Here is a 15,327-nt window from a genome sequence, read left to right on the forward strand (position 1 = left end):
AAAACATGCTGCAACTGATTATTCAATTATCCACTTTATTACAATTGCCATTATTATATATGATTGTCCAAAGTATGATTATAACCAACCGCTTAACACCCTTTTAACCAAAATTTAAAGGGACAATTGCATTTTTTGTTGATGAAATTGATGAATCAGACCAAAGTGACACAAATCTACTGGCACATGAAAATAACTACTAAAACTACTAATAAACACTTCCAGGGCTTCAGAAAAGAATGCTAGCCCACAAAAAAAGACAATTTGAACAGTGTGGTTTTTAGTATCTTAAGGACATTGCAAAAGTTAAAACATCTACAACAGATGATACAACTAAAATCTAGTCTTGAACACTCTACCATTATTTGATGCCTAATGACAAATAGCATGCTGAGTAGTTTGAGTTCCCTACTTTACTCTTTAATTCACAGTATACTGCATGTATCTTGGGACATGGGTTTTCCAGACTTTTCAGGCATGTTCTAAAATGCCACCCAGAACATGACCGTCATGACCTGGAAACATTCCCTCTTGTTTGTTCATTGTATGTAATGTGTTTTCACACAATATCCCCTTCACACAGAAGTCAAGGTTGTTCCTCCAGTTTGGCCAAATGTCACCTAAATTTACTTTGACGCTGACTTGTGTGGGAAGCATCACTGGATAACGGTTACATATGATACTATGATCCCAGTTCTCAAGCTTTAGACACAAATGACCCCCATTGTACAACACCATTTTTTTCAAAGCAAATTAAAGTAAATAATTATTCCAGTATTTCTGTGATAATTAGGACAATATTTATGTTCTTTAATCTTTTTTTATACACAGAAACTAGGAAAGAACCAGAAACAATAGTTACTGAGAGGGGGGAAAAAAGAAGAATATATTTTTTAAAAGTTAGATTAATATTAATACTTTTTTTGTTAAATGAATACTTTATTTGTAATAATTTAATAATTCAATGTTATTTTAATACATCACTATTAAAGGGATAGTTCACCCAAAAATGAAAATTCTGTCATCAATTACTCACCCTCATGTCGGTCCAAACCTGTAAGACCTCCGTTCATCTTCGGAACACAATTTAAGATATTTTTGATGAATTCTGAGAGCTCTCTGACCCTCCCATAGACAGCAATGTAATTAACACGATCAAGGTCCAGAAACGTAGCGAGGACATCGTTAAAATAATCCATGTGACATCAATTTTCACGAAGCTACGAGAATACTTTTTGTATGAAAAGAAAAGAAAAATAACGACTTTATTCAACAATTCGTCTCCTCCGCGTCACCCTATAGCTCCATTTTGGAGTGTATCCACTGAACTCTTAACGGCGTATGCTGTTCTGTGTCAGCCGCACCACACGGCATACGCCGTTTTGCGTTCAGTGGATACTCTCCAAAATGGAGCTATAGGGCGACGCGGAGGAGACGAATTGTTGAATAAAGTCGTTATTTTTGTTTTCTTTGCGTACAAAAAGTATTCTCATAGCTTTGTAAAATTAGGGTTGAACCCCTGATGTCACATGGATTATTTTAACGATGTCCTCGCTACGTTTCTGGACCTTGATCGTGTTAATTACATTGTTGTCTATGGGAGGGTCAGAGAGCTCTCAGAATTCATCAAAAATATCTTAATTTGTGTTCCAAAGATGAACGGAGGTCTTACGGGTTTGGAACGACATGAGGGTGATTAATTGATGACAGAATTTTCATTTTTGGGTGAACTATCCCTTTAATTGTGTTGATAATAATATATTAATTTAAGTAATTTTAAGTCCCCTAGTGGATTCTGGACCCCTAGTTGTGAACCACTACAGCAGAGGCAGTTTTCATAGTTAGTCTTGAAATAGTACAGGGAATACATCCAATTTTGTTGAGATTACAAAATGTAATGCAAATAATAATCTTTGTAAGTATAAATGAACTGAGTTCTGCAGTGTATTATGCTGTTTTGTCTTGTAATCCAATTGCAGATCATTGTATATAACTACAGAAACCCTGTTAAAAGACAATGGATTTTGATAAAGTGGCATCAATATATGATTTGGCACAAACGTCTCATTGCAGCGTCCCCACATGTCCCATCATAACAAGGCGTTGCTGTCGTCATCTCTACAGTGTGTTTGCCTTATGGGAGCCAGCGGCTGGTGCCTCAGTGACTTGTTGCTCCACTTGTGGGCATCCTGAAGACCCGGCTCCAGAAAATACAGACACGCTCCGAAACCAGCCAGGACCAGGACCGAGACCAGCAGATAGACGGGGACGAACCAGTCCAGAAACATCCAGGGCATTGTGTTATCTCAAAAGTACAGAAAGAGGGAAACAGAGAGACAGTTGTATTATTCTCTAAATGAGAACGCACCTGTGCACTGCAGTATATAAAATGCTGCATGATCCATATCAAAATATGACCGTACTGTCACTCATACTTAACAGTGCAGCATTCTGTCAATGAAGTACAATGAAATGACTTAGATGAAATACACTAAAAATGAATCGTACTTCTCCAGCATGCCATTAAACATCACTTCCACACATTCACATATGTATCATGTGTCTCTACATACCTGCAGTCTTTCCTTGATTGTCTTGATTGAACTGGCGCTGTAGTTTTGGGTTTAAAGTCTCAAACCCAGGCTGAGCAGATAGAATAGTCTAATTAAAATGCTGAACAACGAAGCCGCTGGTGGAGCTATGTGGACAAAGACATTTTATTTTATTCAATGCTATGGAATGAGGGCTTTTCTCGCACCCTTGCTTTCGTGCTCTCCTTGTCAAAGCTGTACCATCCCATTCCAGTTGGGAGGGGGGTAACCATGGAGACATCTCTGACGAGGAAAGGGTCAGAGCAGAAGTTACGTAATTTTTTGTAACCCTTTCTTCTCAGTCTTGCTCTCACATTCCTAATAATTTCCGTGTTAAACTGGAACATGGCAATTGTCATTGGAAATTAGAGGGAGTTTTTAGGAGGAATGTTATTTTGTATAAATGTTTTCACATCCCCAAAAGGTTCAAATAACCTACAGCAACGCACACATCAAGGATAGTTCACAGTTCTGTCATTATTTATGTTTTAAACCTGTATGACGTACTTTCTTCTGTGGAACACAAAAGAAGAAATTTAACAGAATGTTCATGCTGTTCTTTCAACGTGATCTCATGATAATTTGTATGTATTTTACGTAAAATGTGGTTCTATAAAACGTACATTCACTTACGTTTTTACAGGCACTAAAACGTACAATACTGACGTATTTTCAGCATCTAAACGTACAAATACTTACGTATTTTCAGCATTTAAACGTTTTTGCATAATGAATAGTGACCTAGAACATTGAAGCAGTAAATATAACAAAAAGGATCATAAAAATGGTTCATATACTCATATAGCTTTTAAATCTCATTTTACAACATGTGTATTATCAAATTTGGCATGTCATTATCTGTAATGAGACTATTCATATTCATTTTATGGAAACACAGAAGAAGATATTTTGAAGAATGTTGGTAACTAAGTTTCCGTTCCCATTGACGTCCATTATTTAAAAAAAAAAATACATTGTAAGTCAATGGGAACCAAAACTGTTTGGTCATCAACATTCTTCAAAATATCTTCTTGTGTTCAGCACAAAATTTGGATGAACTATCTCTTTAAAATCTCTTTTTTGTGGTGTATGAAAGAAAGGAAATCAAACAGATTTGAGGGTATATGATCACAGAATTTCATGCCTTTGACATAAATGGCACTTCCCAGAATAAACTTCCCAAAGCAATCTTTCTTGCACACACACACTTTTTTTTTTTGTGGTTTATGGGGATTCTCCATAGGTGTAATGGTTTTTATACTGTACAAACTGTATTTTCTTTTGCCCTACACCTTCTCCATACAGAAAACAAATTTGTGTCCTCATAAACCACATAAACATGCACACACACACACACACAAACTTGGGAGCTGCTACATGACTCTTATATAGCTTGAGGTGAGCAATGCTTGACTGAATATACATAAAGCATATTTATAAACACAAGCACACACAAATACAATCTCATCACAATAGCTCCCATTACACAGTTGTTGGTCTTTAGAGTATCATGCTATTGATAGTCTCAAATGTCAGGCAAAACGGAGCAGCACTGACCTACATATGAGTGCAAGACAAATGCAAGATGTGCAGCTTTCAGCTAAGCCTGAAGGAAATCAAACACACAGACACATATTCACAGCAATCTGCACATTCACAAATACAGCGATGCAAACACACACAGTACAGCACACAATATATATAGATATAGTAGTTCAGGGGTCAGTAAGGTTTTTTTTAATTTTTTTAAATAATACTAATTAATACAGCAAGGATGCATTAAATTGGTCAAGAGTGACAGCCAAAGCATTTATAATGTTACAAAAGATTTTAAATTAATGCTGTTCTTTTGTACTTTCTCTTCATCGAAAAATTCTGAAAAAAGTGCAACTCTTTTCAGCATTGATAATGTATCTTGAGCAGCAAATGAGCATATCAGAATGATTTGTGAAGGATCATTTGATACTGAAGACTGGAGTAATGATGCTGAAAAGTCAGCTTTGCCATCATTTTAAAATATCATAAAATACAGAAAGGAGTTCATTTAAATTGTAGTAATATTTCCCAATATTTGTAATGTGGGGTTTGGTTTTTGGGTTTTGTTTCATGTTCATGTTTTCATGTCTTTTATTTTGTAATTGTTTCACCCTGTTTGTGTCATGCTTCCCTTGTCCTCATATATTCATGCCATTTGTTCTCTTGTGCATTGTGTCATGTTCTGATTGGTTGTCTTAGTCATGTGTCTTGTTTCCCATTGGTTTGTTCATGTCATGTGACCCTCCTTGTCCGTTATAAGCAAGCGGCAACCTCCCGCTCTCTCTAGTGAAGCCAACAAGGAAGTGACTTAACCTGTAATTCATCAACTGGCCGCTAGAGGCTGGCTGCAAAAGGGAGTCAATCCCATAGACTCCCCATGTTAAAATGCCCAACTTCACAGCAGAAAAAAACATGTTTACAGCCTGGTTCAAAAAATTATTTTGGTCTATATAGCTAATTTTGCCCTTCATGACAACTGAGGGGGGCGAATTTTTTTATAACTCATCCGTTTAAATGATATTAAGCCTTAAAGTTCTGCATAATTAAGGGCGTGGCCACTTGAGTGACAGGTGGATTGGAATCTGCCTCAGAGGCCTCTCCTGTCTATGAATCTGCCCCAGAGGCCTCTCCTGCCTATGAGTCTGTCCCTGAGGCCTTTCCTATCCATGAGTCTGCACCAAGGGCCTTTCCTGTGCATGAATCCGCTGCAGAACCTCTAGAGGTGGCGGCATCCGCTGCAGAACCTCCTGAGGTGGTGGCGTCCTCTTCCGAACTCACTGCCTGCCCTGTCACAGCCACAGAGACTGTTCACGAACTCACAGACTGTCTTGTCACGGCCACGGAGGCCGTTCACGTACTCACTGTCTGCCCTGTCACGGCCACAGAGGCTGTTCACAAACTTACAGATTGCCCTGTCACGGCCACAGAGGCCGTTCACAAACTCACAGACTGTCTTGTCATGGCCACGGAGGCCGTCCATGAACTCACTGTCTGCCCTGTCATGACTATGGAGGCCGTTCATGAACTCACTGTCTGGCCTGTCACGGCCAAGGAGGCCATTCAAGAACTCTCTGCTTGCTCTGTCACATTTTGTTTGTGTTTGTTTGGGCGTCTGGAGCCGCCTTTAGAGGGGGGGATATGTAATGTGGGGTTTGGGTTTTGTTTCATGTCTTTTATTTTGTAATTGTTTCACCCTGTTTGTGTCATGCTTCCCTTGCCCTCATGTATTCATGCCATTGGTTCTCTTGTGAGTCTAGTCTGTTTGTGCCTCGTCAAATCTGTTCATGCCTCGTCAAGTCTGTGTATCTTGTTTGGATATTGTTTGGATCACTCTGTAAATAAACTGCACTTGGGTTCTCACTTCAACTCGCCTTCCGTGGACTAATTCGTTACAATATTATTGTTTTAATACTGTGATTACTGTTTTTATTACTATATGCATACCAGCACCTTTCAAAAACATAAATTCTTAACGACCATAAAAGTTTGAACTGTACATTAATTCCTTTTAAAACCTGATTTAATTGTCTAAATACTTTTTTGGCCACTGTAGCTTTGGAATTTATAGTTACAGATCTATTATTTGCCCCAATATTTGCCCAAAAACAAAAAGTCAAATTACACAAATTTTATTATATACTTTAATCTTTAGTTTTTCTTCATCACAACAAAAGTAAAAATGGACAGATGTTTTAGTTAATACTTATTAACATTAACAGACGTTTCCAAAAACCTTTTATGTGCATCACATATAGCCAGCTTCTCTTTGAGCAGATTAAATCTGGTAATGCATAAAGCGACTCAGCACTAAACCTATTTTTTTTCCAACACTATAATCAATGTTTGTCAGCAGCATTTGTATTTTGCCAATATAACATGGTCCACTGTATAGGGTGGCCATATGTGCCATTTATACGGGACACGTCCTGGCCAGGATTTTTATATTGCCGAAAACATCCAACGTAGTTTGACCTAATAACATGCAGGTATTACATAATCGACCAATCGTGGCGCATCGCGCGTGAGAACGATCAAAGCGATGTAAATACGCGCACGTGTTTGTTCGTTCGTTCGTTCGACTTGAAGTTGCGCACCGATCATTGTACGACACCAAAGTACCGCGAGAGCGAATTGAAAGCATAAGCATATAGCTCTCGTGAAATAATGTCACACAACGATCGATCTGCACAGTGCTAACAGCCAAAACCTGGATATTTTAGGCAATATAGAAATCCTGGCAAGGGCGAGTCCTGTAAAAATGGCCCGTATGGTCACCCTAGGTCCACATCTCAAAAAGCACCATATACTGTGATGTATGAATGTGGCGGCATCATGCTGTGAGGGAGATTTCCAACAGCAGGGACCAAACCTCTGGTTAAAAATGGAAGACAAATGTTCTGAACGTTTTCTAATAAAACACCTTTTGTAAATAAAAAAAATAAAATTTAGGTTTGTGATGCTTAAAAGTATCACATTATCAAGAACTGGTGAATGGTACGAGTATCTTGAATCAGTACAGACTACGTCATTATTTGAATCAGCATGTGTGTGCTATAATTTGGAAGACTGGTTATTGTTAGATTCACTCTCCGTTTTGTCAGGACTGTGTGACTGAAGAAAATCAGTGATTATGGAGGCCACGGACTCAGGTTTGTTGAGGTGAATATGATGATCCCCTTCTACATCAACAATGGTGGCCTGCAGAAGAGTGAGAAAGATATTTCTAGATAATACCATTCCAGACAGACATTTTACACTTATGTTTGTGAGTATGTGCGCACATCTTACTTTTTGATCAGTCCAGCTCTTCAGAATCATATCAACATATCCATCAGGTAGAATAAAGGTTTTGAACAGGCCGTCTTTTGCCCTGAAGAAAGACACATCTTTGATTTTGAAACAGTGAGGCAACGTATGTCACAGGACACAAAAGCAGTCTGATAGTGTATGGATAATAATATGATGGGTTTATAACAGTAGTAAAAATTTGTACCCAGATGCCACTTGGTTTATATATACATATCTTATTTTCTAATACAGTGACATTCAGGCATTTTAAATTTGACAATGCTTTTGTAGGCCAGTATATTGTTCATACTGTACATTATAAGGTTATGATACCTAAACTGACTTTTAGCATTTAAAATGACTAATTTTCAACTTTCAGTTTTTTATTTTGAAACTATTTAGACAAATCTCGGAGGATTTAATATCTGCCTTTTAATAATGGTGCATCTCTAATTTTCAGCATTGTGCTTAAATGTGCACAGTGCTTCTCCTGAACATTATGAAAACTGAAAAACTGTGTCTGTGTGAACTCACAGCAGTATCATCACTGGGGCTTTAACTAGTGACATCATGTGGAGGCATTGTTCCATATTATTATTCACAATGTTTTTCTGAAACAAAACCAAATATCACCAGTTGGCAAAAAAAGAGAGAGATTTAAATATGAAGGAATGAACATTTGTCATGATGTGTATAGTGTGTTTTTATACATTCCTTCCTAAACACAAAACATTTGTATAGCAGAAACCATGACAAAAAAAGGAATAAACCACTGTATATGATAATATGAGTTTTTGGAAGATCGGTCACAGATGAATATGGGTCAAACAGTCATACTAAATCTGAAATATTGTTATCGTGAATAAACTAGAATGTAAAGGGCTGAATAAATATATTGAAATGGCTCACCAGGTTGATCCTGAAATCTCTGGTGAATACAAATCCTTCAAGAGAAAGGAAGTAATTTAGAGAAAAAGTGAGAAAATCTGGGTCCATAGAATAAGTGTGCAATTGCTGTATGTCTTACCTCCCTCAACTTCTCTGACCGCTCGCTCTAACAGAATGTCTGCAGACTGATCGGAAAGGGAGGGGTTTGCAGCCTTCAACCTGAAAGAGGATAATAATAATAATAAATAATAAATGTGATTTTTTTTATTCATCAAATAATCCTGAAAAAAATATATAATGGTTTACAGAAAAATATTAAGCAGCACAACTGTTTTCAACATATCTAACAATAAGATATGTTTCTTGAGCATTAAATCGGCATATTAGAATGATTTCTGAAGGATCATGTGACACTGAAAACTGGAGTAATGATGCTGAAAATTCAACTTTGCAATCAATATAAGGTGGACAAATGATAAATCAAAACTTAAAAATGTCAAAAATGTTGTTAAAGAGAAATATTTAGAAAAAACGTTTAAAAAGTTTTAAAAAGGCAGGAAATGCAATTACCCTTTCTTCCCTATTGTGACTTGATTTTATCAATTTTTATAATCATTTATAATAAACGGCAATATTCAATAAGAAAATAAGAATTGTAAATTAATTTAATCATGCAGTGAGATGCAGGCAGATTAAGTCTTTCATTAAAGTTATAACGTATTTAAAGACAAAAAGTATAAATTATACAATTACAATTTTACTGGAAGACTCTCTATTTTCAGAAGTCAGACAGACCTTAAAATTGTGGGAAAGAACGTGGTTAAAACTCAACAGAATACAGAACAAAAAAAAAAAAAACAAGAACACTCATGTGCTATACATGTTTGTTTGTAAGTAAACATCAGGCATTCTTCACCTTTCTTTGGCTTTCTCATATGTGTAGACCCTCTCTTTCCTCTCCTCCGTCTTGTTGTCATACTGGATTTGATCATTTATCCCTTTCCTCATGTTCTTAAACATGTCAGTCTAAGAAAGGGCAAATAAACATGTATGTTGTTATCATTGACGCATGAATGTTGAATAAGAAGTCTTCTGTATGATTTACAGCTAAATGCTCCATTTATTGTTACCACTTGTGTTGGGAGGAATCCATATGTATCCAGGAGAACTACGGCATCAACCATCTCTGGGTACAAGGCACTAAACTGGAAAATCAGAAGGAGATGTTATCACACGCTACATTTACACAACACAAAACATTGCTTCTCAGTTGTTGCAAAACCAAAAACATATCCATTCAAGGACAGCAGATAAAAACAATGCTAGGCAGCCTTATACTCATGCACAGGAAGATAGCAAAAAGTTAAAGGGGTCATATGATGTTGCTAAAAATAATATTATTTTGTGTATTTGGTGTAATGAAATGCGTTTATGCGGTTTAAGGTTCAAAAAACACATTATTTTCCACATACTGTACATTATTGTTTCTCCTCTATGCCCCGCCTTTCTGAAACGCGTCGATTTTTTACAAAGCTCATCGGTCTGAAAAACGAGGTGTGCTCTGATTGGCCAGCTATCCAGTGCGTTGTGATTGGCCGAATACCTCAAGCGTGTGACGGAAATGTTACGCCCCTCACCATACTGTGATGATGCTCTGTCAGGCCGGAGCGACGATTCAAAATCATTAAAACCCATTATAAACACGGCATTTGCTGCATCCAGTGGGGACATAATTATGGATTATAATGACTTATACTGTCTTTTTACGCGTTGCGTTGCATCGCGCCACGTAAACATAAAACCATGTCTGCATTTGTGATCGGAGAAATGACAAACAACAAGCCGTACTCTACACTGCCCAAAATTGACTCTTAACTTTTATAAAGAATATCTCTTTGGATTTGAGACTTTAGTCTTTGCAACTTTACAGATCTTCTTTATGCACCAAGAGCTTGTAACACTCCAAAGAGAAAGAAAAAAATTGAAATCGCATCATATGACCCCTTTAATCATTTCGCAAACTGTTGGACCTTTACAGCTCACTAATATTAAATAATTTAAAGACACTTTTGTTTACACTGCATCCTTTTAGTACTGTGATAGGTTGTCCCTTTATGTCAAATCTGGGTCATGAAGCAAAACCAGTTGAGAAACACTGTACTAAACAACTATAACATTTACAGAAATATGAAAGATACTCACTATTCCTGCCACATTCCCACCTGTTAAAGAAACATCAAATAATAATCCCAAATAATTAACCCAGTTCAAAAACATTTGAACGTCATGTATATTTGTTACTTATTTGTGAAAGTTATTTTATCGTAATTTCACATAAATTCCAGTGTTATCCAGTAATATGATTATTATTAAATTACTAATAATAATAATTATTATTAAATTGAAGTTATTTTATGTTATTCCAAGACTGTGCATTAATTTTGTTTATAGATTTGTGCAAGGTAGTGTTAATGCGTTCGCGTCTCTGTTTTCCTATATCTTTACCCACAACTAAATACCTTTAAATTATTAAAAGTTATGACTCAAAACACACACACACACACACTTATTTCCTACTGCGGAATCTTAAAATCTTTGATCTTAAAATATATTTTAATTATTTAAGCTCCTCAAATCCTGGAAAACAATACTGCAGGTACTCAACAAACTGGATCATCATCTGGTCGTGAATAAGGGTGACATTTAGAGAAGTGGTGATGCTATATACAGTAGAGCGTTATGAAGTCAGGTTTATGGCACTCATCCCACAGTGTCCTTCTAATGCCCTCTTACTGATCTACTAACATACATTTATGTCATAGAAGGAAAGTACAAAAGAAACAAAAAACAAGGGATTTACAGAGCACTACAGTAACACAGCTTCACAATAATAGGATTTATCATCAGTTAACTTACAGTTTACATAGATCCTCTGACCTTTCACACACAAAAGAGAACTTTGACCTGTCAGTGAATGAAGACAGCAGGAAGAAAGCTGACTCACCCATACTATGTCCAATGATAGAGAATCGTTTCCACTGAAGAGCTGCAAACAAATGCAGAAAAAATACAAATATAGACATCCCTTATGTTTTAAATTAATTTTGCCTTGTTTTCCAGTAAAAAAAAAAAAATTAAATCTTAAAACAAGATACATTTTAAGCAACACAGCATAACTATTAAGGCTTGTTTTCATAGATTTTGTCTTGAATATAAGTAGGCCTATTTTTTTGTCATTCCACAGTAGCAGATTTTTTCCACTTTGTTTTTCTTTTTTTTTACTTGCTTAGGCACAAAACAATTAAATCAAATTGCCAAAATGCACTAAAATGTAACTAAATTAATTAGTGTTGCTTCTCATGTACATTAATCTAGTTTCAAGAATGATGAAGAACTTTTTTTGTTTGTAACAAAGGCCGAGTTGCTTCAAACCTTCTACAACTCGCCGCACATCTGCCACGTACAAAGGGAAGGTATAAAAGCATCCATCAGGCCTATGAGACGAGAGACCGTGACCTGGAAAGTCGATGGCTACGAATCTCCAGTCTGGAAGAGAACAGGAACTAGTTTCACTTAATTGATGGTTGTAAATGAGGTATGTAAGAATGAATTGATCCATGTGGACCTTCATAATGTTAATAAATTCTCTGGACTCGGAAACACTATACCTTTAGGAAACAACGGAATCAGGGTATTGAACGTCCCGCAGTTGTCAGCCCAGCCGTGCAAGCACAGCACGGGACGGCCATTAGAAGGACCCCAAACCTGACCTCTCATCTCTCCCCATTGGACAGTCATTCTGAACTCAGACACTGTTAAAATACAGAAGAGTCATAATCAAATTCATAACCATGTATATTCTATAAAATATGAAAACTAGTGAACAGTGCTGCCTACATGTAATTAAAGGGTTATTTTGATGATGAATGTTACCCAGCAATAATTTCAATAAAAAAGGCTGTTTCTTACCTGCTCTCCTCATCGTGTTTGTGGCAAAGTGTCTGAGGCTCGTGAAGGCAGGCAGCATTCTCACACCTTGCAGTGCAGTTCAAACCCCCTTACAAGATAAGAACAAACTTATGTTTACTTGAAAAAGATATTTGTACATTTTGGAGGGTACCCTAACTTACGCCTTATTCATTTGATCATGACATGCAAACACAAAAGTTTGCTGACTAACTTCACAGATGCAGAACAGACATGCAACTAGAATCATTTAGAATATGAATTCAGAAGCTGTTATGCTCCTAAACAGTCCTGGAACATTATAAGGAAATCCGTCTATATAAAATACATGTTGATACGTTAAACTTACGTCGAGCGCAGCCTATCCAGTGAATTTTAAATGATTTTAAAATAAAAGTCGTTGCCGCTGAATGTTCATTTCCCGAAAAATGCATCTCGGAAATAAAAAAAACAAACACTCCAAAAAAATTCATTTTTAAAACTGTAAATTTGATACACTACAAAACTCCACTCCACTCCAATACTGTGCTTAATTTACTATTACTGTGTCCCATCATACTTTTATATTGAAAATATCCGGTCACAAGGGAACCGCAGACGGTTACACTAATCGTGGCTTCACGCATCCGGATCTGAAACCCAAAACACCAGGTAAACGCTAATACACAGTGAAATATGTGTATTATTCATATAATTCATAATTTCTGTACAAGGTGGCTCGTTCGGCGTATTATTCAGTCCCTTTTTAATCAGGAAACCCCATAATGTAATCAGAGACCTAACGTTACACGATAAGCCATGTAGCCATGAGACCTACATTGAATGCCAAATCAATGAATTATGAGGACAACTGACACATTTATGCATTCGTAAATATTTATCTGCAAATTATAATATGCTGGTTTATAACTCAAAGCTGTTTATATTGCAGGACTCAGGCACTTCATTCTTTGATTCAGATTGTGATTCAGTTTCGGTGTGGACGCAATGGAGGTCCGCTTCACGCGAGGCAAATCCGCGATCCTCGAGCGCTCGCTCACGCGTCCCAAAACGGAGGTGAGCGTGAGTGCGTTTGCGCTGCTCTTCTCGGAGATGGTGCAGTACTGCCAGAGCCGGGTGTACTCGGTGTCGGAGCTCCAGGCCCGGCTAGCGGACATGGGTCAAGGGGTTGGAGCCAGCCTTCTGGATGTTCTTGTGATGAGGGAGAAAAACGGAAAAAGAGAGACCAAAGTTTTGAACATACTTCTCTTTATGAAGGTATTGCTGTTTATTTGTTTGCAGAGTGTAGATCATTCTTGGTTACAGGAACAGTTCACCTAAAAATGAAAATCTGCTGAATCAAAGATGAGTTTGTTTTTTTAGATTTGGAGAAAGTTAGCATTACATCACTTGCTCACCAATGGATCCTCTGCAGTGAATGGGTGCCGTCAGAATGAGAATCCAAACTGCTGATACGAACATCATAATAATCCATAAGTAATCCACTGAACTCCAGTCCATCAGTTAACGTCTTATGTTTGTAAGAAAGTGTGTTTGTAAGAAACAAATCCATTACTAAGCAGTCTTAACCATCACTTCTGGCCAAAATAGAAGTCTATTATCCGTAATATTGCTTCCTCCAGTGGAAAAAAAGTCTATCTCCTGTTGTCCTCTCATATCTAAATCCACCAATATATTCGTTGAAAACTGTTATAGACTGTTTAACTGATGGACTGGAGTCATTATTTGTGGATTATTGTGACGTTTATAGCTGTTTGAACTAATTCTGACGGCACCCATTCACTGCACAGGATCCACTGTTGAGCAAGAGATGTAAAGCTAAATTTCTCCAAATCTGTTCTGATGAAGAAACAAACTCATCTACATCTTTGATGGCCTGAGGGTGAGTACATTTTCAGCCTTTTTTCATTTTTGGCTGAACTACTCCTTTAAAGTTCACATAGCCTATAGTGTTAACTCTTTATTTCTTTCTTCCTAGGTAAATGTATGGAAAGCATTATTTGGTAAGGAAGCTGACAAACTGGAGCAAGCCAACGATGATGACAAAACATACTACATCATTGAAAAGGAGCCTTTGATCAATGCCTACATTTCAGTACCTAAAGAAAATAGCACCTTAAACTGTGCAGCCTTCACTGGTGGCATCGTGGAGGCTATCCTAACCCACAGTGGCTTCCCAGCCAAAGTCACTGTCCACTGGCATAAGGGAACCACACTGATGATCAAGTTTGATGAGGCAGTCATTGCTCGTGATAAAACTCTTGATGGCAGATAGCAGATTGCTTAGTACATCAAGCTTCAAGTTTAGCCTTGAGTCTGGAGTCTCAGCATTGTTTTTTTCCCACTCATTTTTATAGCTTTGCTAACAAATTCACTGCATCTAGCACAGATCCAGAATAACTTCAAGACTGTCTCTAGCTGTCCTTCTTTTTTTTAAATGATGTTACAGAATATTGCTGAGGACAAGCCACATCAACACAGTCACCTCACTTGTCCAGTTCAGTGTAAAATGATGTCTTTACTGATACACCAATGCATTGAGGGGTTATTTTCAGAGAACTTTAAGATAATATAATTTTTGGGTGTTCATTTTACAAATGTACCATAACAAGACATTAATAAATGGTAAATTAAACCAGTATTGAATTTAGGCTTGGATCTCAGTGGAATTGAGTATCACTGCACTGATATTGAAAAAAATGTTAACACCATTTAACTGTTAGTTGCTCAAAATTGTGCAGGAACTCTACATATGTCAAAATGAAAATTAGTGCTAGCAGAGATACATATGCTCATAAGCAGTAGCAGAGAAGTTTTATTTACAGTGTGAATTATTATATTTGGACTTCTTGATTTTTGTATTATAGAGGATTGCTGTTATGTATATGTTTCATTTGTTCATGTTGTTTCTTTTTTTTATCACACAATATAATAAAGTATTTGTAAATGGCAAGGAGAGATGAGGAAATATTGTTCCTTAAAAAAATTTGCATGTTAATATTTTCTGTGTAAATGTTGTACAGTAGTTACAATAGTGATTATTAATACTCTTAACGTA

At 36.9% G+C, this 15,327-nt stretch overlaps 2 protein-coding genes across 2 annotated transcripts; one reads left to right on the top strand and one right to left on the bottom strand.

Annotated features, from left to right (window-relative positions):
• Positions 1–7,068: 7,068 nt before the first annotated feature.
• LOC107712229 (serine hydrolase like 2) lies at positions 7,069–12,599 on the bottom strand. The gene is made up of 13 exons (XM_016517406.1): positions 12,434–12,599; positions 12,273–12,360; positions 11,972–12,115; positions 11,736–11,849; positions 11,308–11,349; positions 10,506–10,525; positions 9,434–9,508; positions 9,220–9,329; positions 8,443–8,522; positions 8,325–8,359; positions 7,950–8,026; positions 7,416–7,497; positions 7,069–7,325 (listed from the first exon to the last, which is right to left on the bottom strand). The coding sequence occupies exons 2-13, from the start codon at positions 12,328–12,330 to the stop codon at positions 7,179–7,181; spliced, it is 984 nt and encodes a 327-aa protein (XP_016372892.1). The 5' UTR covers positions 12,331–12,360; positions 12,434–12,599; the 3' UTR covers positions 7,069–7,178.
• Positions 12,600–12,844: 245 nt separating this feature from the next.
• On the top strand, positions 12,845–15,227 carry LOC107712234 (trafficking protein particle complex subunit 5-like). The gene is made up of 3 exons (XM_016517414.1): positions 12,845–12,920; positions 13,201–13,526; positions 14,248–15,227. Exons 2-3 carry the CDS (start codon positions 13,257–13,259, stop codon positions 14,542–14,544), a joined length of 567 nt encoding a protein of 188 aa, XP_016372900.1. The 5' UTR covers positions 12,845–12,920; positions 13,201–13,256; the 3' UTR covers positions 14,545–15,227.
• Positions 15,228–15,327: the final 100 nt, after the last annotated feature.

The sequence above is a fragment of the Sinocyclocheilus rhinocerous genome, unplaced genomic scaffold (genome assembly GCF_001515625.1).
Source record: "Sinocyclocheilus rhinocerous isolate Xijiao unplaced genomic scaffold, SAMN03320098_v1.1 scaffold508, whole genome shotgun sequence".
Classification (NCBI taxonomy): Eukaryota; Metazoa; Chordata; class Actinopteri; order Cypriniformes; family Cyprinidae; genus Sinocyclocheilus; species Sinocyclocheilus rhinocerous.